General features: G+C 33.0%; 1 protein-coding gene across 5 annotated transcripts in view; it reads right to left on the bottom strand.

The window, feature by feature from the left end:
* Positions 1 to 2,777: 2,777 nt before the first annotated feature.
* The window catches only part of SLCO6A1 (solute carrier organic anion transporter family member 6A1), a 91,808-nt gene continuing 67,837 nt past the window's right edge, over positions 2,778 to 26,748 (bottom strand). For 2 of the 5 annotated variants that reach the window (XM_047874429.1, XM_047874405.1), the window contains exons 10-13: positions 24,933 to 25,120; positions 7,807 to 7,871; positions 5,752 to 5,889; positions 2,779 to 3,053 (exon numbers count right to left, since the gene is read on the bottom strand). In XM_047874429.1, coding sequence (XP_047730385.1) covers positions 2,917 to 3,053; positions 5,752 to 5,889; positions 7,807 to 7,871; positions 24,933 to 25,120 — 528 coding nt within the window. In that variant the 3' untranslated portion in view covers positions 2,779 to 2,916. Of the gene's footprint in view, positions 3,054 to 5,751; positions 5,890 to 7,806; positions 7,872 to 15,560; positions 15,662 to 24,932; positions 25,121 to 26,748 lie in introns of those variants that run through there. The other 3 variants (XM_047874414.1, XM_047874423.1, XM_047874440.1) reach the window with 3 other exon arrangements.

Here is a 26,748-nt window from a genome sequence, read left to right on the forward strand (position 1 = left end):
TAATAAATCAAAACTTGATACTTTTCTAGACTACATACAGAACACTGAACGCTACATGTTAAAACAAGAAATCTTCAATCCAATATTAATAAGAATTCATTTTTTTAAAGATTGAGGGACTAGGATTTTCATGGTAATTAATTATTCTAAGATTTTGGAGAACATGACATTTGAAGCTCAGAAACTCTCATCAATTCTAAAACATAAGCATTTCTGCTTAATATTATGTGTGCATTCCTTTAAAACATTCCCTTAGGCAAAAATCAAACACCAGAAATAACAAGGCTTATGGAGAAAACATTGTAGAGGTAAACCGCTGCAACTTTGTAACCAGAGTTCTAACCAAAAAACCCACCACAATCTTAATACATTTTAGCACAGCTAAATCCACACTGGGTTTTCACCCAGTACCACTGTTAATCTTTTGTAGGTTTAAACACTGGGACTCACCTCCTTCTGTTGAGATAAAGTTCCTTGGGAACATGAATTTCCAATAGAGATCAACTTCATCAAAAACAAAAATATTTAGAAATAACTTTGCAGCTTCTTCATCTACACTTGCAACTTCACTAGATATGTTAACATTGTGAAAAGCATAATGATTCTCGATAGCATTATTCAAAACTGATTCCAAAGGAAGGTATTACTGTAAGTTTTTTAGCTGTTTTTTTAAGACTTCCATTTATTGCCAAGGTCTTCTCTTTAATAGTAAGAAAGATTTTCTTGACTGTTTCAAAAGGTACTAACTTAGTGTTAACCAATTAAACTTCTGGGTTATACTTATATCATTTCTCTATTTACCAATCCACATAATTATAAACTAGTTTGTGACAGAAACAATGTTCTGTTGTATCAGAAGTCTATCTTCAAATTTAAAGTATTAACACTACTATCCAAATTATTATAATTTTTATTATACTTTTATTTTCTGAAAAAAGGATAAATATACAGATAATATATACACACACACACATAAACTACAAGCAACTTCAGAATGGATCTGTCATTGTTTTACCTTATTTCCTAGTTGTATATATTTTCAGGTATCTTTTAGATAAGAATATTAATAAAGGATATGAGTAACCTAAGATTATTAAACTAATTCTCCTAGAAAAACCTGTTATATTCTGATATTTAAAATCCTATACACTATAAAAACATACAGTAAATGTTTCATAGGAAGGTATTTAGTTGTGAAAACACAGATCACCACAGATATATTTCTACTACTTAGGTAAACATTAAGTGTAATTATTCTTTTCTGAATGTAGGGCACAGAAACAGATCTTACAGAATCTTTAAAGAAGAAACTCCTGTTTTCACACTCTGATCCTCAAATGTTCTGCAATCCCACTGGAATTTCATATAAAGACTAGTGTGTAGGTTTTCATAAATGCATGTTGGAGTTAAGTAAAAAAGATAGATAGTAGAATATAAATACTCATTGCTTCACAATTTCTTCTGCCAGCCAATCCTGTGAATAGTCCATTTGCAAGGACAGGGATGGAGCTAGAGAGAATTATGCGAAGCGAAATAACTCAGCCAGAGATAGGCATATACCAAATGATTTCACTCATATGTGGAACATAAGAAGCAAAACAAATTTATATAGGGGGTAAAAAGAGAGGGAAACCAAGAAACAGACTCTTAACTACAGAGAACAAACTGAGGGTTACTGTATCATTTGGGGGGTCGGGGTGGGGAATGGTTTAAATAGGTGATAGGGATTAAGGAAGGCACTTGTGATGAGCAGTGGGTGTTGTATGTAAGTGATGACTCACTAAATTCTACACCCGGAACTTATATTACACTGTATGTTAATTAACCGGAATTTAAAAAAAAAAATTGGAGAAAGGAAAAAAAAAAAGGAATAGGGCAATACATTTACACACAGAGGTCCTTGACTAATGTGTATAACAAAGGAGAAATTCTATCCTTTATTTCTTCTCCCAAGAGAACAATAGAAGCAATGTAGAGAAGTTTTTTTTTTTGTTTTATAACAATCTGATTTTTATACTAACATTTAGAAAATTGCTATAAATTTGGATGGATGTACAATGATGTATGAAATACTTATAACAAAAACTCTCTAGAGAAACACATTTAAGCTTAAAAAAATTCCACAAATGGTTGACACATTTTCTACATTTAAATTTGAATATTTTTCACATAAAATAATTATAATTGTCATACAATTAAATATAAAAACACAAAAATGGAAATCAGCTCAGGCATCAGGTAGTCTTTATCAATAAAACTCAAGTCAAAGTAAAAATAAAGATGTATATGATCATTTTGACTTTTGTGTCTACTAAAATTAAAGGAGCATGAAACTATGTATTGCAAATTAGGCAACTGACCAGAGATAGTTTCAAAAGAAACCTCTCCATGGTGAAATAAAAGATAAATAAAATGTTAATTTTTAAGACGCTTGAAACTGCCTTCTTTTGGAGAATATGTATGACATTAATTTAAATTTTTATTATATGAACTGGAATGAAAAATCTAATTTTATTTTGAAAAATTATTGAGAAATAAACATCCACAGCCCGAATTAAATAAGAAGAACAAACTATATGAATCCTAAGTAGTCCTACATAACCAAAAGCTAATAATACATGTCACTAACAGAATTAACTTATGTATATTTTCCCACTTCTGCTTCATTTTTCATTAAAAGTATTCTTTTTATTAGTTATTAAATGTGTATTTTACAATATATTTCAAAAATCCAAAACACAGGGACTATATTATTATATTTGTACTCAAACTATAATAAACTTACGGGATCATATGAGTCACATTCATTTATTAAACATGTAACTATATTATAATTATTTCAAATTTTATTAGTATAACATTCCATTGATGGACTGACAGTGTATAATTCTTCCACATTAATGATCCAGTTATAAATTAGTTTTTTCTTTTTTTTTTTACTGTTGGATTCTTCACGGGCATATGCAGGATTTCACTGTTATCCTTTGGTAAATATTTACATAGGCAAAGTGCAATAGCAGTGAAGAAGATAGTGACTACTTTGCAAATACAACCTGAATTAAAAAAAAAAAAAAACAACCATCAGATGTGTCAATCTATCTAGAGCAAAAATATTTGTGGAAAGAATGCTATTTACCAAAGAAATGGTAAGTATATGTAATCTCTTTAAAATATCAATTTTCTAATTATAGAATGTAATTAATGTTATAAACATATCAAGTTACTAAAGGGGATTTTTTGATGTTTACAAAAGCTTTAAAATTTCTTTAAAAAGTGTGTCTTTTTTTCACAGAATGTATTAACTCTAAAGCTTAAAAATACATTGCTGCTAACTTAAATATCAATAGGAACTGGAACCTATTTAAGCCACTTCATGCAGCTTTATTCTTTTTGAAAAAAATCACCATTTTCCAAATATAAACAGAAATATTACAAGCATTATATAAAAGTACTTGCGCTTAGAATGCAAAAGACCCTGAAAATTAAAGTAAAAAATATTCTAGAGCAACAACATCAATTATCTGACAATATCAATTATAGTGGTTACAAAAGATAAACATTAATGCGTTTGTCATTTATAATGACACAATAATTTTCATACATTTATAATAGCCCAACACTGCAAACAACCAAATGAATTTTAACAAGAGAATGGATAGATTATAGTATATTCACAAAATGAAACAGTATTTGGAAATTTTTTTTAAAGGACAAACTACTGCTATAGAATAACATGGATGAATCTCCCAAAAGCATAATATTAAGCAACACAGAAAAACAAAAGAGTATATACTGCATTCCATTTGCATAAATTTTTAGAACAGAAAGAGCCAACATATTATAATAGAAACCTGAAACAGGTTTATCTCTAGAGGAAGGAAATTGACTGAAAAGGGACAGGGGATAAATTTCTACAGCTTGTTTTGAGGTGCTGGTTCCACAGATGCACTCATTTATCAAAAGCCATCAAACTAAAAACCTAAGATATATGTTAATTGCATCTTCATTACATCTCAATTTTTTTTTTAAAGATACATTTTTCACAAACTAAACACAGTGTGACCAGCATCTGGATCAAGAACAAAACAGCTGTCAACACCCCAGAAGCTTTCCTTCATGTTTCCTCAAAGTCACTAACCAGAATGGGTTACTTTTATTTTTGAAATATAGTTATAGCAGGTCAAAATTATGTAAGTGGAACCACAGAGTGCATACTCAGTTGTTTGATTTCTTTCTTTCAAAATTATGTTTGTATGATTAATTCATATTTTATATAGTTGTGTACCTTCTGTTTTCATTGCCATATATCATTCCATTGTTGATTTTACCACAATTTATATATCCATTCCATTGTTTATTGACTGATTATTAAATTTTGTGAATTCTTTCAAGTCTTTTGTCCATTTTTTCCATTATTTATCCTTTGCTTATTTTGATATATGGGAGTTCTTTATATATTTTGGACATTGGTTCCTTTTTACACTTTACCTTCTAAACTATGGTTGTCTATTAATTATTTCTTTTAACGATCAGAACTTTAAAAAGTTTACACTAAACTGCCACAAAAGCATATTCTTATTTCAGTTTCTTCTGTTTGCCCTTTCTAACTGTATTTCTCTATGTCCTTTATTATTGTTATCTCCTTTTAGTAGCTCCTTAGCAGGATCTCTAAGCAGTTCACCAGCTTTGTCAATTTTGTGCTGAGTTGGAAAATAGATAAGCATGTTACATATATATCTAAAATAAAAATTAAAAGGCTCAGTAGTGCCTTAAGAGGACTTCCTTAAGAACAAAACCTAGTTTTGTTGAATTATCTCTGAGAAATTAATTTTGACTTCTTAAAGGTCACTTTTTACTTTTTAATTGTTTTTTAAAATTTTACTTTACTCAATGTTCAGTGTAGACTAAGTTTGCTGGATAATTGACTTTTGAATTACAAGGCACCACTATATACTGTTCATCACAGAAGTATTTGTTACTGGTAAATATTAGAGTCTATCATTATGTTTCTTCAAATTAAGGAACTCATTAAAATCACAAAACATATAAACACTTTTAAATATTTATCATACCAACATCTATACAATAAAATTATTGAATGTTAGTAGAGATTAAGACTTGAGACATTATATAGGCCAACATCCTCACTTTACAGATGAACAAATTGAAATCAAGGGAGATATATATTTTCTAGAGTAATACAAGCATATCTAGATTTTCTCAAAGCTGACCATAACACAGCTCATACCACCATAGTATCTCAATTCCTCATATCTTTATTTATTCAATAAATACTGAATACTTGCTAGGTAGGCTGTTACATCATTAAGCAAGAGAGACTGTGAAACTCACATGTAAGTAGGGTGAGAGTATCCTGATGTTCTCTGGGGATGTGAAAATTTTTTTTTAATTGTCCAATCTTTTACTATGTAAATAGCAAGGGTTACAAGGTCAAGCAACTTGGTTGTATATGTATATGGACAAAATTACTTCCCAAATTGAAATTTTGCTAATTACCACCCTTTATTCAGGAACAACATAAAACAATTGTGTATTTAATGCAGTGACTCAAATATTCATATAAATACTTTAATACTTCAGTTTCTAAAATATTTTCTATATAATAAGGGTTCTTTAAACATCAAAATATTCATTTGTTCATAGTTTATTATTATTGTACATTACTATAAACAACCATACATGTTTAAAACAGTTTTACTTTTCTGTAATTCTTTAATAGGTATCACTTACATATTCCTACCAATAGGTAGGCCATTTTCATCTTGTTATAGATCCAACAATTTCCTTTTTTCCCACAGTATTCAGTCTCCCGAAAGATACAAGAAATATCTGCTGTCATTTTAAAAACTATTGGTCCAGGTATAGTCCCTATGAAAAATGCAATAATTATAAATGCTCCATGAAAACACTACAGGTTAGGATAAGTATGACTTTTATTCTAAAATTAAACTGATGTATTTAGCCATCATCACATTTAAATATATCATTTAAAATTATCTAAGAATTTACTTATAAGTAGGATTATTAAGAACTGGAAAAAACTGTATTTTTAAAAAATCCTTATTCCTGTAGGTATAAAAAATTAGTTGCTTTCATATTTTTAGAATGACATACATGTAATCAGTTTATGTTTTTATGTTCTCTATGTTTTCAATCAATGAAAAGTTAGTTTTTTAATGCAATGTACATCTGTTATTTATCAAGATATTGAGAGAAATAACTAGGAATGTAAATGCTTTGGTATGTTTGTAGCAACCCTAGATTCAGAGGACCTCATATCCAGAAGAAGAGTTGTGTACTGCCTTACGTAAATTTCTGTATACTCTCAGAGACAACATCTCCTCAGCAACAATTTCAGCTAAAAATGAATTAGAAGTCATTTTTAAAAAGTCACCCCAAAGACATTAGAACTGAAATCTCAGAACTAAGATATCTTTACTGACATCTAGTTTACTATAACTTCATTATGTCAGGGCCCTCATGCTTCATGACTTATGACTCCTGCCAAAGACCACTATCCAAGATCACTATCAAAGATTACCAATTCTCCCAATCTTATTGAGTGCTGGCACTCTGTTTATAATCGTTCAAGGTCAAAAACCTAAGCCTACTATTCATTTTTTTCTATTTTCCTTCATATTTTTCCAATCCATGATAAATCTTTAGGACACTAACTCTAAACATATCTTGGATACGTTGATTTCTGTGTCTCTTTCACAACCTCTAGAATCCAATTTAACATAATTCTGGTTTAGACTGCAGCAAAAGCCTTTTTTTCCTTTACATTTATCTTCTATAAGTATTTTTCCCTCCAGAAGCAGAGTTATCTTTTAAACAGAAAACAGATAATATCTATCCTCTGCTTCAAATTATCTGTTGGCAAAATACTGTTAGATATAGAGGCAGTCTGTATCTAAAGTATCATCTTGTTCCACCCTCTTCCAACAAAAATGTATCAGTCTCACTAGCTTCCTTTTTCATGTTAGAAACTGTTTATGCATTAGCTGTTTCTTAGGTTCTGTCTTCCAAAACAAATCTGTCCTTATCGATCAGGCCATGATTCACATAAAAATATGCTCTCATTTTTCCTAATTAAAAAGAGCCAATTTGAACCGCACATATTGATCTAGGTAGAGAATTATTTCTCTGATCCCTATCCAAGCCACACTTAAATTTTTCTATGTTCTTGACTCCATTTATCATATGTCTTTCAGTTTTCAATCCAGTTTAATCTCGTTTCCTTGCCCCATCAATATTTTTAATCAACTTTTGAATCAGGGGTGCTAATACAGTCATAATGTAGATAATTTAGATTTGAAAGCTAGTTTTTGCTATTTTAAGAAAGCCTGAAGTACAGAGTGCATTACCATCTGAGAAAAACAATTTTTTTCTTTGTCTGTAAGTCCTTAAAAACATCAGAGTCTTTGGTAATGAAAATGTTGTTAGTGACTCCCCAAACATGCAAGCAGTGTTGTGGTTATGTGTTTTGTTTCAGCTTACCAAACCACTTGGACAAGATTGATGAATATACATCTAATCAAATAGACTGTCCTGTCTGATCAAATATAGTATTAATGCATATTTTATATGACAGGATCGGCTTTGCATTATGTATTGTCTTTTTACATAAATATTGTCTCCTAAATTCTGCAAAGCAGCTCCCCCATTCACTTGTGTTGTGTCAGTTTACCATTTTTATTTGTTTGAAATTCTAAATATACATGTAGACACACATATCAAAAAATCAACAATTCACTGTAAAAAAAGATTGCCGAAAGTCCATACCAAATATTCTCAAAAACACAAAGGCCAAACCCAAGGCCAAAGAACGTTGATTGTCGGATACAATCCTGTGAGCAAAGAGTAATGATATTATCAAAACATTACTATTAACAGCTTTAGAGAATTTGCTAGGTTATTATTATTATTTTATTACTATTATAAATTTTTTGTTATTTTTTTTACTCTTCATCAGTTAAACTAAAAATCTTTAGCCAGTTAACAGAGTTCAATCTAGGTGAATTAAAGAAGTACAATTGCTTCAATTCTTCATATCCTTCCCCTTGCCAACTGATTCCAAAGCTTCTTGCTCTTCACAAGGAGGAAACATTTATGGGCCAGACCCTCTGCCCCAGCCTCTTTTTTCCTTTGCTGAAAAAAAAATTTGGCACTAACTATCACACTTACCTTTTCTCCATTTCGAGGTGCACATCCACTACTTTATATTTCTCCTTTTTCCCCTGTGAGATCCACTCTACATTTCTTTACCTTTATCTCTGTCTTGAGAGCTGATCTAAATGTGCTACATCAATAGGCTCTCTTGCCTTCTGGCTTCTCATTACAGTTTGCCAGTTGGGTACTCGAGAGTGAGGAAGGAGAGTGAGGTCAAGGTGTTTCTTCCCAGCTTCTCTCCCCAGAGTGAAATCCTGCTGACTAGGTCACTAGGCAAAGCAGTCCTCTCTACAGGTCTCTCTCTTTCCTACCCTTGTTTTCTTTTGGGCAAGTGGTAACAGACCAGGGGTACTGCACTATATACCTTATGATTCTTATACTCCACCCACATTTTAAATAGCCACTTTCTTCAACCTTGCTTAAATTGTCCTAATTTGAGAGCCCCTTCTCTTTCCTGCTGGACCTCTGTTACCCTCACTATTCAAAAGCTAAAACAAACAAAAATAATTTTCCAAATATAAAAAATGAAGCTCTCTGTATTTCCTATAGGTCAAAGCAAGTATTTGTTTTTAAAAAAATGCATAAGGGGTGCCTGGGTGGCTCAGTCGGTTAAGCGGCCGACTTCGGCTCAGGTCATGATCTCACAGTCCGTGAGTTCAAGCCCCACATCGGGCTCTGTGCTGACAGCTCAGAGCCTGGAGCCTGTTTCAGATTCTGTGTCTCCCTCTCCCTGACCCTCCCCCGTTCATGCTCTGTCTCTCTCTGTCTCAAAAATAAATAAACGTTAAAAAAAATTAAAAAAATAAAATAAAATAAATGCACAAAACCACATATCAGTTTGGAGACTCAATTGAAAATACAATAAAAAATAATAAACCATTGAACATTTTAGGAAGTAAAAAAATAAAAACTACATTTTATTAAAAAAAAAAACTCTTTGCTTACCATTTTTTCCTTGTTCTAGAACTTGCGCAATGAACTAATATGACCAACATTTTCATCCAAACAACTCAATATACTAAAATGTAGCATTCATACAATATTTTGTGACTATCTCACAAAAAGTAAGATAATTCCACCCATATCAACCTGGTGGAAATATTCTTTCCTCAAATGTTTACTCCTAGGAAAATGAAAACAAATTAACCAATCCTCAAAAGACAATGGTATTTTTAAATAAAAAAATAATTTATACTTCCATAGTAAGCAGATTCTTAAGGGAGGAAAAAGAAAGTGCCACATTTTAGAACTACACTTTAGTATAGGTCTTGGTATAAAGTGGAGATAATAATATCCCTAAATATAATTGAGTGTTCTGCTTCATTTAGCACATGTAGTTTTCTCACATGGATTATCATTGCTTTCCGAAGCATATATAGAACTGACCATAATTCATAAGTAGCATTATTAAGAAGCATTTATGTATTGGGAGCGCCTCGGTAGCTCATTCGGTTGAGCTTCCAACTCGATTTCAGTTCAGGTCATGATTTCCCAATCATGAGATCAAGCCCCATGTCAGCTCTGCACGGAGCATGGAGCCTGCTTGGGATTCTCTCTCTCTCTCTCTCTCTCTCTCTCTCTCTCTCTCTCTCTTTCTCTCTCTCTCTCTCTCTCTCTTTCAAAATAATTAAATAAATAAACTTTTAAAAAAGAAGCATTTTTGTATCTTCACTTCTGATATACAAGATAAAAAGATTAATGGTTCCCAGGATTTTCCATCAGTTAAATGAATAACACAAAATAAATAATAGCTTTGTATTAAAAATATTTAATGGAAAATGAATTAAGCGAATGTTTTTTTGTATATTGTCTAATAAGGCTATAATAGGGTGTTTAAGAATATCATGGAATAAACAAAAATTTGTTAGTACTCTTCCAAAACGTAAAAAGGCAGCTTCCACTATCTCTCATGACTTCTAAACTTATATTTCCACTCCACATCATTCTTATAAGACATCAGCTCTAGATTTAAATTCCTGTTTTGCACAAAAGCTGCTCCTTCCCCAGTGCTCCCCCATCACAAGTGGAGCTGTCATCCACCATCATGCAGTGTTCAAGTCCAAAATGTGAAAAGAGGCACCTGTGATCCCATCCTTTTCCTCATGGACCAGAACCAATAACCAAATACTGTGATTTTTAAAAATACATTTTTTGGTCCTTTCTCTGATTTAAAAAAAATATATATTTAATCTCTAATTCCACCAGCCTATTCCAAGTCTATATCTTTCTCCTGAAAACAAACCCCCCCCCAAAAAAAATGAAATGACTTCCTAATTTATCTCCCAACAACCATCCTTATACTTTCAGCCCACTCTCCATCTAAGAGCCAAAGTGATTTTTCTGTACTGTGAAACTCTGATTACTTCACTGTCTCCCGTAGGATCCTTTAACAGCTTCCCCTTGTTCTTATGATAAAACCTAGAATTGCAAAAGAACATTTACAAGAGTCACCCTTATCACATCAGTCTTACTGGATGCCACTTCACACCTCACTTTTGCCTTCATTACCCTCCTTGTTCACGACATTCTATATAACACAACAATCTTACAAAGCTACTTCTCCCACTCGGAATCTTCACATTTGTCCTTCCCACTGTGTGAATACTCATCCCCTATCCCTCAGGGCTCAGCTTAAATATCAGTTCTTCAGGAACACCCTCTCTGAATCCTCACGCAGAGTGAGACCGTCCTATAATTTTCTCATCGAATTTTACTGCATTTTCTTTGCAGTGTGTTTTAAAATTATAAGTGAATATTTATTAGTCAAGACACATTTTTTTGGTGGAGGGCGCCTGGGTGGCTCAGTCAGTTAAGCCGCCGACTTCGGCTCGGGTCATGATCTTGCGGTTTGTGGGTTCAAGTCCCAAGTCGGGCTCTGTTGGAAAGGAAAGAATTGAAGAACTAGTTTTTCTTAATGAGCCCCTGATAGAGAGATACAGACAAGTTAGGATACTTTTCTGTTTAGACTTTACTTCACACAGCGTCAGATTGCAACAAATTTCTCCAGAGGAAAAACAATTTTGTCATTCTTAGTCCCGTGTAATCACCAGTAACTCTGCCAGTTTGCTTGCCCCCGGGGTGACCCTCTACCTGGACCTAGTCCAGACTGTCAGGATCTAGCCTTCATCAAGAATTGGCCGAATCTCAGGGACAGCTTTAGATCTCCAATTCACCTCTAAAAACTTCTGCTCTCTCTGGAATTTTAATCCCTCTAGTCCTCTGCCTTTAAATGTATTATTTTTATCATGTAACCCATCTTTTCTTGTTGCCCTCTGTAGGACCATTGGCTTACTACAAACTCCATCCTACCCCTCTTCCTTGACTCTAAGTATCACTCATTTGACAACGATTTCACAATTTATGTCTTTGACTTTGAATCTTATTGTATTTTTAAAATTAAACTTTATTTGTTGAATTTGTAGTATAATTACATGCTTTGGAAAGCAAAACAATATAAAGAGAATATGCTGAAGAAACCTGCTTGCTTCCACCCTTGCTGTCATCTACCTCTATTTCTGCCCCCTCCTTTTGGTTACCTTTAGGTTACCATTTTAATTACATTCTTTTTTATACCTAGTGTTATTTTATGCAAATACAAATAAGTGTAAATGCATATCTCTATATTTATTTCTTTCTTCACAGGAAGTAGCATACTATATTCACTGTTCTTTTTTCGTGTAACAATATACTAAGATCCTTTCCTACATGAATATAGAGCTCCACCCTATTAATTTTTTTAGTTGCATTACATTTCATGTGCAAAATGCAATCATTTATTCAACCAGTCTGTTGCTCCTTCACACTTAGATTTTTCCCATTGTTTTGTTTCATATATATATATATATATATGTATATATATACATATATATATATACACGCATACACACACATACACATACACCCATGTATATTATATATCATATCATATATATATGAAATAGAAACATATACATATATGATATAGATAAACTTACAGATGTAAATGTATCTGTTTACAGGATGTCCACAATAAGGATTTCAAGAAGTATAAGTGCTGGCATAAAGGATAAGCACATCTGCAAATTTTTTAGGTATTAAAGATCCCCTTTCACAGGAGATGTACTATGTTGTGCTCTTTCAAGCAATATTATGAAGGTACTTGTTTCTACATGGCCACATAAACAGATTCTATAATCAAAGTTTTATTCCTGTCACCTAGGTAAGAACTACTATCACATTAAAATTTTAATTTCTATGTCACTTATTATGGGTATGGCTGAACATTCCTTCACGTTTGCATTTTTGCTTTCTCTTTGATGCTTTTCCACTTCTCTACAGAGTTGTTAATCATAAGAGAGCTTTACTTATTAGAGGGATTAATCTTTTTATATGATAAGAGTTGCTTATACTTATTGTTGCTTGAATTTTGACTTTGGTTATTATTTTTAATTTTATGGAGTACCTTTTTTCAGTCTTTCCCATTTTTACATTTTGAGTCATAGTTGGAAATACCTTGCTCGTTTCTTTTCTTATCTTTTTTAACATTTATTTATTATTGAGAGACAGAGAGACACAGAGCGTGAGCAGGGGAGGGGTAGAGAGAGGCGGAGACATAGAATCCGAAGTAGGCTCCAGGCTCTGAGCTGTCAGCACAGAGCCCGACGCGGGGCTCGAACTCACAAACTGCAAGATCATGACCGGAGCAGAAGTCGGTCACTTAACCAACTGAGCCACCCAGGCACCCCAATACCTTGCGCTTTTAAAGATAATAGTGAAATAAGTACATTTTTTTCTTTTTTTAAAAAAAGAGATAAGCTCTAAATTTTTTTTATGTTTATTCATTTTTGAAAGACAGAGACAGAACACAAGCAGGGGTGAGGCAGAAAGAGAGGGGGACACAGAATCTGAAGTAGGCTCCAGGCTCTGAGCTGTCAGTGCACAGCCCAACGTGGGGCTTGAACTCACAAACCTTAAGATCATGACCTGAGCTGAAGTCAGACGCTCAACCAAATTAGCCACACAGGCACCCAGGGTCAATTTTTTTTTCTAGCACTTGTATTGCTTAACACTTTTTTTTTTTTTTTTTTTTAATCTTTGTTCCATTTTAGTTTTCTCTGGTGTGTTTATACTCTGGATATTTTTTTTTCCCCCTGAAGACAATCTCATTATACTCAAACAAATCTCTTTTTCTTTCCCCCTTCTTTCTTTTTTATTTTCTTTCTTTCTCTTTCTTTCTTTTTTTTTTTTTATTTTTTTTAATGCTTATTTATTTATGAGAAAGAGAGACACAGAGTGCGAGCAGGAGAGGGGCAAAGAGTGAAACACAGAATCCAAACCAGGCTCCAGGCTCTGAGCTGTCAGCACAGAGCCCGACGCGGCGCTCGAACCCACCAACTGTAGGATCATGACCTGAGCTGAAGTCGGACACTTAACTGACTAAGCCACCCAGGCGCCCCTCTTTATTTTTATTTTATTTTATTTTTTACAAGAAAGAGAAAGAGAGAGAGAGCATAAGCTGGGAGTTGGGGGAGACAAAGAGAGAGAGAGAGAGAATCTTAAGCCCATTCCACACCCGGCGCAGAGCCCAACATGGGCATGTGGGGCTCAGTACCATGACCCTGGGACCATGATGTGAGCCAAACTCAAGAGTCAGATGCTAAACCAACTAAGCCACCCAGGTGCTTTCTAAGAGATGAATCTTTGATCCACTTCTTTAAGATCTCACTTTCATTTTACATTAAATCCCCATATAATCTGAGATCTATTTCTAGACTTACTGTCATTCTATTCATAAATCAATACTATATTGTTTTAATAATTAAAATTTTATGGTACATTTTAGCTTATGAGACTAAAGCTCCATTATTGTGTTCCTTTGTTTAAGATTCCCAAGCTATTCTTGCTTGTTATTTTTCCCTAAGAGATCTAAAATCAGATTTTAAAGTCCAATAATTCTATTCTATTAATTATTACATTAAAATTATCAATTAACTCAAAAAGAACTAATATATTGGTGATGTTAGGTCTTCTATCCATATATTGAATACATCTTCCCCAACTGTTAAGTCAGTCTATTTTTGTAATATTCATATGTGTGTGTATGTACATGTGTGTGTTTCATTTTTTTTTTTTACTTTTTATTTTGAAATTATTTATTTCTGAAGCTGACAGGTAGTTATAAAAGTAGTACAAAGTACCATGTGTTCCTTTACCCAGCATCCCCCAGTGATGAAAGCTTATGTAACTATTATATAATATTAAAACCAGGAAAACGACATGCACTTATTTATGTTAATCAGACTACAGACCTTAGTCTGTTTTCATTTTCCAGTTAATGTAGGTTAAAAAATTAATTTTAACTGAATTTGTGTGTGTGTGTGTGTGTCTGTGTGTGTGCATGAGTGCATGTAGCTCTAAGTGTGTGTTATTTTTTTATATACTGGAGCTTACTGAATTTTTATCTAAATATATTGGCTATTATTTCTAATACAATATAAAAAGAACTGGTAATATTGTTCTTGGAAGTTTCATTGTAACTGGAAGACAAACACTAGCATTCAACTCTCACCAAGAATGAAGGATCCTATGTTTAACATACGTTTCTTTCACTCAGGATTTCTTAATAGACTATACCCTAGGATAAAAGCAATCTGGATATTGATAAGGACTTTTAGAGACTTAAACCCAACCTCAAACCAACTAAATTCCTGTTTGGATTACAGGGAACTGTTCCAATTCTGTGTGTTTAAATAAAGCTATTGTAAAAAAAAAAGTGGAGTTATTAATGTCTCTAGCCTCTATTGTTCTTAGTACACAAAATTCCACACATTATTAAAAATAATTATAGAATTATAAAAGACAGGGCCAAGAGAAAAAAATACAATATAATAGTTTTACAGAATATTCAGATACTAGATACCTAACAGAGATTTTAAATTTGGGGAATTAATATACCCAAGAAAATAAATGATAAGACAGAGAATTTTTTCAGAGAATTAGAATCTTGAAAGGAAATGAAATTCTATAACTGAAAAATACACTAATTAGAATTAAGTATTCAATAGGTGACTTTCATAGCTCATTAAACACAGATGAAAGTATAATTAGTAAACTAGAGTGTAGGTAACTAGAAAAGCGAGTAGAGATAGGATTAATACATTGGAAATTAGAAAAGTGAAAAAACTTAGTCTGAAGCACAAAACATAAAAACAAATAAAAATAGAATGCAAAAGATAGTAAGAGACACATGGACACAGTAAAAGGTTTATGATATGTATAATTAATATTCCAAAGGTGAATAGAGAAAGAATGGAGCAAAAGGAATATTTGAAGAAACAATATGTAAGAATTCTCCTAAATCAATGAAAGTGGGTGTGGTAGATAATCACCCAAAATGGTGGTCATCAATTCCTTTTTTGTTGTTGTTGTTTTTTCTGTATACATGCTAGTTGTATGTGACATCAAAAAGCGGAACCTAATGATCTTCTTCCTGAAACATAATGATTTTGTTAGCAAAAAGAATGCATAAAAGTAACATTCTTGGACTTCTAGCCTAGGTCAAATAAAAGCCTTGTTGCTTATGCCTTACAGCTTATGCTTGGGTCCCTTGGAACACTAAAGCTGGGGCCACCCCCTTTTGGAACTATAATACTTTGTTAGCAGAAGTACAAGTCACATAAGGAAGCTACTTGTGGTCAATCAGCCCCAGTTAGGCTCCCACCAAAAGTTAGCCTGAATTGTCAGCTGTCTTGGAAATCCAGTCCAGTCATGCTATCAGATGAGTAAGTGTCATGTGGCATCTGACCACAAGCTCATGAGAAACCCCAATCAAGAACTACCTTATTGAGTCCAGTCAACTCACAGAGTCATGAAGATAATGTGGTGCTGGTAAGTGATAAATTGGGGATGGTTTCTTGCTGCTATGGGTTGAATTGTGTCCCTCCAAAATTTATATGCTGAAATCCTAACCTCAAGTACCTCAGAATGCCATCATATTGGAGACGGGGTTGTAGAGAGGTAATCAAACTAAAATGAGATCAGTTGGGTGGGCCTAATCCCATATGAGAGTGTCTTTATTAGAAGAGAAAATATGGACACTGACATGTACACCGACATGAAATATGGACTGTAACATGTAAAGACTGGACTAAAAATGGCCATCTACAAGCCAAGGAGATCTGGAACAGATCCTTCTCTCCCAGCCCTCAGGAGAGCTGCCCACACACTGATTGCAGATTTCTAGCCTCCAGAGCTGTGAGAAAATAAACAGTTGCTGTTTAAGTTACCCATTCTGTGATACCTTTCTATGGCCGCCTACCAAATAAATACACTTACCATCATAATAGATAAGTGGAAAAGACAACAAGCCTGTCTTTCAAAGCCATAAGAAAAATTTAAATCTCCATGCAGCATAAACATAAACAAAATCATACTAAGGAATATCATATTAAAATTGCTGACAACCAAGGACAAGGAAAAAATGTTAAGAGCATCTAGAGAAAAGGCATATTACATTCAAAGGAATAGTAATAAAATGTTCTCATAGAAGTCAGAAAGAAAGCTAAATATTTCTCTTTAAAGTACTAAAATTGCCACCAACTTGAAATTCCATAAACAGTCAAAATATAATTTGACTTTAAAGGTGATTTAAAGACTTTCTAAAGAAGTTTATTTATTTTGAGACAGAGAGAGAGAAAGCATGCATGCGAGTGGAGGAGGGGCAGAAACAGAGGGAGAGAGAGAATCCCAAGCAGGCTCTGCGCTGTCAGCACACAGCCAGAACTGAGGTTCGATCTTACAAACCCCGAGATCATGACCTGAGTGGAAATGAAGAGTCTGATGCTTAACTGACTGAGTCAGCCAGGAACCCCGAGACATTTTTAAACAAATAAAAAAATGAACAAAATTCATTTCCACCAGACCCACAGTAAAAGAATTTTTTCTGGAAGAAATAAATGATCTCTGAAGAAAGCACAAAAATGTAGGAAAAAATAAAGATTCTGATTCTGTTAATATGATATTATACATACAGTTTCACTCTTAGGTTATAAAATTTATGTAGCATCAAAATACATGACAACAATAACAAAAGGTTGGAAGAGAGTTAATGGAGTTAAAATATTCTTAGATCCTTGAATTATCCAGGAAGTGGCAAAAGCACTAATTTAATTTGACTCTAATGAACTACATATACTTTAATAATGTCTTGACTACCACAAGAAGAATAAAATAATGCAAAATTAGCAAAATAATAAAGGGAAAACAATGAAAACTAAAATAACTTAATTTAAAAGAAGTAAAAGAATGAGTAGAAAATATTTTGAAACATACACTAAAATGAGAGAAAAATCCAAAGGTACCAGCAGTTATTTTTAATTTAATACTCTATATACTCTAGTTTGAAAACTAAGTGGTTAGACTGGATTTTTTTTTAAGTCAACTATATACTACCTTAAATATACATGGTCAGAGAAAGATCAAAAGTAATAGAATGGAATGGTATATATTATGCTAATAAGAATATAGTTGATAAAGAAATATTAATGTCATAAAAAGTAATTTTAAGACAAAAAGTTATTAGAGATAAAAAGGAATATTTCAAGGGATAAAGGGGTCAATAAAGCAAGAAGTTGTAGCAATTCTAAGTTTGTTTTCAACTAATAAAAGCCTCAAAATATATATAGCAAAAATGACAGAAATAATGGACAAATGCACCATAATAGTAAGTCCAAAGAAATTTCAAGGAAAAAAACATAAAAATATGTTCTCTGAACACAGTGGATTCAAACTAAAAATAAATAGAATATTAATTATATTTATGTCTATGTAAATATATGTAACAAAATATAACAAGAAAATTTCCAAATATTTAGAAATTAAACTATACACTTCTAATTTTTATTTATTTTTGAGAGGGAGACAGAGCATGATTGGGGGAAGGGTAGAGACAGAGAGGGAGATACAGAATCTGAAATAGGCTCCAGGCTCTGAGCTGTCAGCACAGAGCCTGACGCAGGGCTCGAACTCATGGGCTGTGACATCACGACCTGAGGTGAAGTCAGATGCTTAACCAACTGAGCCACCCAGGTGCCCCTAAACTATACACCTCTAAATAACATGTGGTTCAAATTGTAAAAAATACATTGAAAGGCATATTTGAATTGAAAGGATGAGAAAAATACATGTTAAGACTTTTGGAATGCAGCTATATTCATATTTGGATAGAAAAGGAACATATACAAATATACAGAAGATATATGTGAATAAAATAAAAACATAATAAACATAAAAGTAAAATGATAGGAATTATAAAGACAAATGCAAAAAGGTTAGTTTCTTTCTCCCTCTCTCCCTCTCTTTCTCTCTCTCTCTCTCTCTCTCTCTCTCTCTCTCTCTTTCACACACACACACACACACACACACACATACACACACACACAAGCATTCCATTTAAAACCTCATGAAGAAATTCCCATCCCCAGTGACAACACAAGTGACTTCTTCCAAATATTTAATTAAATATATATATTATAATTAAATATATAAATATATGTATATATACGTATATATATCTACACCCTCAAAAAATAGTCCAGATACAAAGAAAAAAGGAAATATCTCCCAACTCATTTCATGAGACCAGAACATTAAGTCCAAAACCTAACGAGCACATTAATAAAAAGGGAAAAATTATAAGGCAACCTTAGTCATGAATACAGATGCAAAAACACTAAACAAAATATTAGCAAATTTAATACTGGGGACGTCTGGGTGGCTGGGTTGGTTAAGTGACTGACTCTTGATTTCGGCTCAGGTCATAATCTCAGGTTTGGTGAAATTGAATGCTGACAGCACTGGGCCTGCTTGGGATTCTCTCTCTCCCTCTCTCTGCCCCTCCCCCATGAGTGCACTCTCTCTCTCTCAAATAAATGAATACATGAATAAATGAATGAATGCATGAATGAATGAATGAATGAATGAATGAATAAGTGTAATAATGGTATAAGGATACGTAAATAAACCAGTGGAACAGAACAGAGTACAGAAATAGATCCACATATATAGTCTGTTGGTACACTGCTGCAGGGAAAAGATAGCCTTTAAAAAAAAATGTTTATTTTTGAGAGAGAGAGGGAGAGCACGAGTGGGAGAGAGGCAGAGCAAGAAGGGGACAGAGGATCTGAAACCTGTGATGACAGCAGAGAGCCTGATGCAGGGCTTGAATGAACCATGAGATCATGACTGAGCCACCCAGGTGCCCCAGGAAAAGGACAGCCTTTAAGTAAAAAATTATTTCCAGCTGAATTACTGATTTTATAATTTTTATTAAAATAACATAGGAAATGTCTTCATAATTTGGTTAGGGAAATATTTCCTAAACAGGACATTAAAATCAAAAATTTGTGGGGTGCCTGGATGACTCTGTTGGTTAAGAATGGATGTTGGCTCAGGTCATGATATCATGGTTCATAGGTTCAAGCCCCTTATCAGGCTCTGCGCTGACAGTGTGGACTGACAGTGCCTGCCTGGGATTCTCTCTCTTCTCTTCTCTGCCCCTGCCCCCCTCTTTCTCAAAATAAATAATAAATAAACTTTTAAAAAATAAAAATAAATAAATTAAATAAAAAAAATTTTCACTCAAAAGATGACACCATTGTTGAGAAGGCAAGGCACTGAGTTGGAAAAGATATTTGTTATGAATATATATGACAAGCGACCCCCAACTTGGGGTATAGATACTGTATAGGAAGAAACCCTGTAAATCAGTAATGAACAGACAACTCAATTTAAAAATAGACAAAAAAATCAAACTGACATTTAACAAAACTACATATTCATATGGCTAATAAGTAAAGGAAAATATATTCAATAATATCAGTCCTCTGAATAAGGAAATTAAAATCACAATATTAACACACACACCCATCAAAATTGCCCAACTTGAAAACAATCATAGACTGCTAGAAGAATGGATTTGTGCAAATACTTTTAAAATTTGTTAAAAAGCCCAATATATGTAAACACTATGACTTAGCATTTCTATTGTTTATATATGAACTCAATAGAAATCTGTTCATGTTTCCAAAAAGACAAATAGAAAAATGGTCATAGAAACAGCAATCATAGGGGTGCCTGGGTGGCTCAGTTGGTTAGGCGACCAACTTCCGCTCAGGTCATGATCTAACAGTTTATGAGTTCGAGCCCGTGTCGGGCTCTGAGTCTGTGCTGACAGCTCAGAGCCTGGAGGCTACTTCGGATTGTGTGTCTCCCCTCTCTCTACCCCTCCCTGCTCACGCTGTGTCTCTCTGTCTCGCAATAATCAATAAATGTTAAAAAAGAAAAAAAAAAGAAAAAGAAAAGAAATAGCAATCATAACAGCCCTGAACTGGAAACATTAACTAAAGAACAAATGGACAAATTTTAGTATATTCATACAATGGACTACTATAAAACTATGCTATACAATATGGTAACCATTAGCCATATGTGCCTACTTAAATTTAAGTCAATTAAAACCAAATAAAATTTAAAATTCAGTGCCTCATTCATACTTAACTGCATTTCAAATGCTCAATATGCACATGTGGCTAGAAACTACTATTTTGGACAACAGATATACAAAACATTTCATTATTTTAGAAAATACGATTGGACAGCACTGCTATAGGGCAATGAAAATGAATTTATTTTACATGCAACAGTGACTCTTACTAACATATTGTTGAGTAACACAATACAGACACAAATGACTACGTGCTATCATCTCCTATATGCATAAAGTTCCAACAGAACAAACTAACCTATTCAGGATAGAAGTCAGGATAGTGGTAACCTTAAGTGATGAAGGGGTTGGTGACAAGAAAGGAGTTAGTGGAAGGACTTTTGGAATACTTATAATTATTGATTTCTTGAACTGGACTGTGGTTACATTGGTGGTGGTTACTTTGTAAAATTTCCATCAGACTGTATACCTGTGATCTGTGCACTCTTTTGAATATATTATGCTTCATTATAATGTCTATTAAGATGATTTCCCTTGACTCCCCATTTATTATCTATTAGGTATCCAAGATGCTTGTCCTTCTTTTGACCCATTTTCTTTCCCCAATTTTTGTTAGTGGTATAATTTCTACTTTATCAAAGCATAATATATTGCATTCTATTTTGTTACCTTTATGCTCGGATTAGTATATGTCTTAGTTCTAGCATAAATTAATTAAATTTAAAAAATATATTAGCTAAATGTAAGTAGTTAAAGCTGTTTGTTTTAACTTATCCAACGCTCACCAACAGACCTATTATCAAAGTTTTCCTAATCATGTATCTTGGCTAATTATAACTTGTCTTGCTTTCAGTTCTTAAGAAGTATCTCTTAACAACATTTCCTAGTTCTGCCATATCAAAGCTGTTTATAATTGTAGGGCAGTTTGTTGATGACAAAATAATTAGTTCATATTTTCTTTCCTCAGTGATCTTTTAAGTGTTTCTAGTTTTCTAGAGCTGAATGCTGCTGGGGACAAATCTGGTGCCAAACTTGTTTGCTTTCCTCTTTTTTTTTTTTTTTTTATGACAGAAGGACTATTTCTTCACCTTTAAATATAACAGTTTTAATACATTGTATCTCAATGTTTATTGGTTTGGGTAAATTTCCCTAGTTTTACTTGATGTGCCGTTTCAAAATGTAAACACAAATCTTTTTTATTTCAGTCTTTATTCATTATTATTATTGCTTATTATTCCAGCATTTACTAAATATCATATTTCAGTGAAGTTTAACTAAAAATTTAAATATTTATTGTTGGGTTGTTTTGGTTTTCTTCTTTAGGAACTTCAATTATCCCTATGTCAGATCTCCCTTTCCTCTTATTTTTGTCCCTTTTATCTAATGCTTTTCTCTTATTTTTATTCTATATTCTTCATCCCCCCTCCTTATTTCTATGCTCCACATTGGTTTCTATGCTGTCTTTTCTTCCCTGTTTGCTTCTAATTTAGTTTTCATTTCTAAGTTTTTTCCTTTTAATTTTGTTCCTGAGTTCTGTCAGCTTGCATTCCATAGCTTCCTTCTTCTAGCTATTTTTCTCATTTTGTGGCCATAATTGTTAATTTTTTTAGCCTAAATTTACATATAGCTACATTTATATTTTTATCTGATTCATGAACAATTTTCTAATGAGTTTCATTGTGTGCAGTAATGCTTAATAAGTTTCATTTCTTTTACTATAGTTATTTTGTACGTAGGCAGAACTTTTTTCTTCTCCATTTATTCATATTTTAATGAGGTGAGTTGTCTTAAATTAGAGGCAGGTTGTGAGAATGGAACTTAAGCCAGGGTTTCCAAGCTTCAAAACTGAAGTTATCTCCTCTGTGACATAGGGGAGGACTTAAGAATGATTCCTATGTATCGTTCCACAACTTCTACCTCTCCAAATACGGCCTGCTTCCAAAGAACTTCTACTACAATCAATGTACTTCTGAGATCTCTTCACTTTTCTTGCTTTCCAAGGTGATGTATTCATTTATAGAAGTAATATTTTGCTGGCACTTTTTTGAGATCTGCTATGTCTAGACCACCTGGGCATTTTCCAAGCCTTTTCTCTTATTATTTCCAGAGAGCGTCTACCTTAATTTATCTACCTAGGTTGTGCTCCCAAAATTTCCATTCTAAGGTGGGGCCTTCTCCTTCTGAGCAGAAATAAATGCCAGAGATCAGATCTGTCAATATTGAGATCCTCCCCACATTTCACATCCTTTTGAATCTACAAGTTGGCTTCTAGTTCTGCTTCAATTTTGGCAATACTCACATGCAATTTCAACTTTGTGATTTTTTTTTTTACCAATTTCATTATTTACAGAAACTATAGTGTGTGCACACATGTGCACACATACATGTGTGTTTTATTTTCCCTATAGCTCTATATAATTACTTACTAGAATAAGTGATAAGACTGAGAACTGAATTTTTGGACTATTACTATCATCTGTCTCATCTCAGTGCTGGAAATTTTTACCTGGATGTTTCACATGATCTTTACATAAGGCAAGTTTAACATTGTACAGACTATACTCAATCTAAGCATTCTCTGCTTGAATTTCTCATCTCAGTTAATGGACTGTCATTCATTTAGTTCCCTAGACTGGAAATCTGCACATAATCCTAATTTTTTAAATATTTTATATGAGGAACATCAAAGTAATAATCTTGCGCTTTTATCCAAACTAAATATTTCTCAAATATATTCTATCACTTCTAACTTTAAATACCACTACTAAATTTGAAAATTGTATCCCAACTACTTTCCTTTTTCTTGTTTCCCCCCTCAGCTTTATCTTTTATACCATCTTCAAATTATTCTATCTAAAATACATAGTTGATCACTTTTACTTATGAGGTTTATTTTTTTCAATGGCCTCCAGCTGCAAAACGGATAACATCATTCGTGTTAATATGGCAAAGAAAGCCTTCCATGATCTCACCTTTATGGAGCCCAAATCTCCCTGTCCCTGTACCATCATGCTACTTCTGTCATAACAAATTCCTTGTCAAGATACTTCACACATTTTTGCCTCTAGTTTCACTGCTCAGTTTTCCTGTTAAGAACTTTTCCGTAATTGGCAGGCATTATGACAAATCGCTTATTCATAGCTCAGTTCAAGTATTGTATCTTCTATAAGCATTTCCAAATCATCATAGATAAAAATTACCATTTCTTCCACCTTTTCCTGGGTCAGTCTGTCTAAGTTTTAATCAAGACACCTCTAAATATCCACTGTACATCTTCTTTTCGGCTCTCTCCCTACAATACACTAAGAAACTTGAAGGCAAGGTGTATATCTTATTGGTCCCTGTAATTTTACTCCAGACACAGATGAATGGTTATAAAAGCTGCTTCACTGGATTTATAAGTCCAACTTTTGACTCTCATCTAAATTGCAAGTTAATTAAAAGCAGAAACCACACGTCCCCAAGTTCTCAGATTTTTTTTTGCATGTATTTATTCATGTTTTCTAGCCTGCTTTCCTAGGGAACAACAGACCACTCCTCATGACCTAGAGTTTATGTTAGCCTTTTGAAAAAAAATTGAAAATAGTGACCAATTATTTTGCAACATGATAAAAAGAAATATTACATGTATTTCACATATTCAGAAAAAATACATTTCAAATGTTGCTTTAATTTAGGATAAATTTGTGTACTGAAATTCTACAATTTTTTACGTTATTACGCTCCTTTGCTAATGACACTGATGTTTTCTCATAGTCAAATTGGCTAATATAGAAGCAAACACTCAATAAATACCTTAACTAATGAACCAACATTATAATCACATTTGTGTTAAAATTAAGATTTATCCTCTATTCATGAAATTTCCAGGTGTCTTAAATTAAGTAAAAAATTTAGTTTTATATTAAACTTAATCTAAATGTGATTTCTATATACTTTAAGTAAAAAAAATAGATAAAAGATAAAATTAATATACACATGAATTTTGACAACACAACAATTTTCCTATATATGAATTTACCATATTGTAAGTTAAATTTAATTAATTAAAACTAAATGTGATAACCACAAACTTTAAGCAAATAATTAGTTAAAACAGAGAAATAAATATATAAATTTTGACAATATAATCAATTTCCCCTCTCACAGTTGCCACTTTGAAACAAAAAGTGACTCATTTATAACAATATTCTAAAATATTCTTAAAATTGCATTTCTCATAAATTAAATGAACAATGATTTTGAATAATATACATACCGAAGGATGGTCAGGGTGTTTGGTATACCAGAAAAAACAGAAAATAAAATCGTAGAAAAGATAAAAGCAATGAACAAAGGTAATTTATAGCACTTTGCATCACATGTCCCAGGTCTAGCGTCAATAAAATCACCTTGGTCATCTGCAGTTGTTAATCCTTCTTTAATGCAAGAACAATTGTAGTATGTCTATGAAAATTAAAACAAGAAACCATCTTCTAGAAATATAGTCATAAAGCAACAACTTCTATCATTATAAAATAAAATCAATAACTGCAGGTACACTAGCTAGTTTTATTAGTCAATATTCTTACATTAAATCTGCCATTCATTTAGAAATGAAATATTAATGATACATTCTAGGTATTTTATGTAACAAAAATGTGTGTGTGTTTAACTAGAGTTATTTAGGATAAATTCTATTAATCTAAAAAAATTCAGCAAAAATATTCACATTCACAGAAAAGTAAGGAGACAAATGTGGCTGGAGCAGAATAAGCATGAAAGAAACTAAGAAAATAAAATCAAAGTAGCAGGGGAAAAGGCACATTATACAGAAACTGGTAAAAAACTGCAAGAATAATGTAAGAACTTTGGTTTTTATTCTTAATAATGTAAAAACAGTGGAGGGATATATGTATAAATGATATATTTTTAAAAGATCACTCTGACAGCTATACCAGACTATGAAGGGAAAGATGAAAGCAAACAGTTAAAAAGCTATTGAAATGAGATGCAAGACAATGGTAACAGAGAAAATGATGAAGCTAGTCAGATCCAGCATTTATTCTGAAAGTAGATTTGAAAGGATTTGCTTAAGGGTCTTAGGGAAAGAATGGGAACCAGAAGGAGAGTCATATAGAGAGGGAAGAGAGAAATTAAGACCTTCAGTCAAGGGATGCAGTCAGTCCATGGTTCAGAAAGTGAACCAAGAAAGTAAGCACGATGCCTTCACTTTTTCCCCCATTTTTCTGCTTTTCTACTTGGACTGTTTATTATCTTAATCCACTCAGAAGGCAAGGAAGGTCTTGTCTTATAGTTCAGCCTTCTTGAATAATGAGGAAAGTAGAGAACAGTGACAAGTAGACCTGGAGGTCAGACAAAAGACCACAAGGTAGAATCACAAGGTATTAGGCTCCGGAAGGGTTGAAAGACTCTGGAATATAAGGTAACATTTAAGAATAAACATTTTTAAAGGGTGTACAATATTTTTTATATTAATATTCAATAAGAAACTGAAGATATATTATTAAATCATACACTAGTGAAAACCTGACTACAAAAAACTGAAGTAGGCCAGGTATGCTAATATCTTATGATAAAGTAATCTGTGTATAACAGGAAAAGGCATTATTATTATGTAAGTGCATAAATAGTAAAGGATCTTACTGCCTACTAAATGAGGTGGTATAATGCCCATGGGTCAGGATATATATACCTCTCTGTTGTCTTCTCCCCCTCAGAAAGACCAGCCAGAAACATGAGAAAAAAGTTTTTAAATCCCACATCCCTACTTTGGTGCAACTTAAAAGGGAGAAACTTAAGTTATAGTGCATTATTTAGCTAAAAGCAGATTTATGCAACTTTGGACAAAAGAAAATTAACGTGGAGTCAAACAAGTAGCAGAGTAGCCAACTCTGTCTGGTTGGTAGAAGGTCTAGGGAAATAAGGAATTCTGAGCATTATGGACCAAATATGAGCAAACAGGGAAATTTTTTTTTTTTTTCAACGTTTATTTATTTTTGGGACAGAGAGAGACAGAGCATGAACGGGGGAGGGGCAGAGAGAGAGAGGGAGACACAGAATCAGAAACAGGC

This window comes from Prionailurus viverrinus, chromosome A1 (genome assembly GCF_022837055.1).
Source record: "Prionailurus viverrinus isolate Anna chromosome A1, UM_Priviv_1.0, whole genome shotgun sequence".
Taxonomy (NCBI): Eukaryota; Metazoa; Chordata; class Mammalia; order Carnivora; family Felidae; genus Prionailurus; species Prionailurus viverrinus.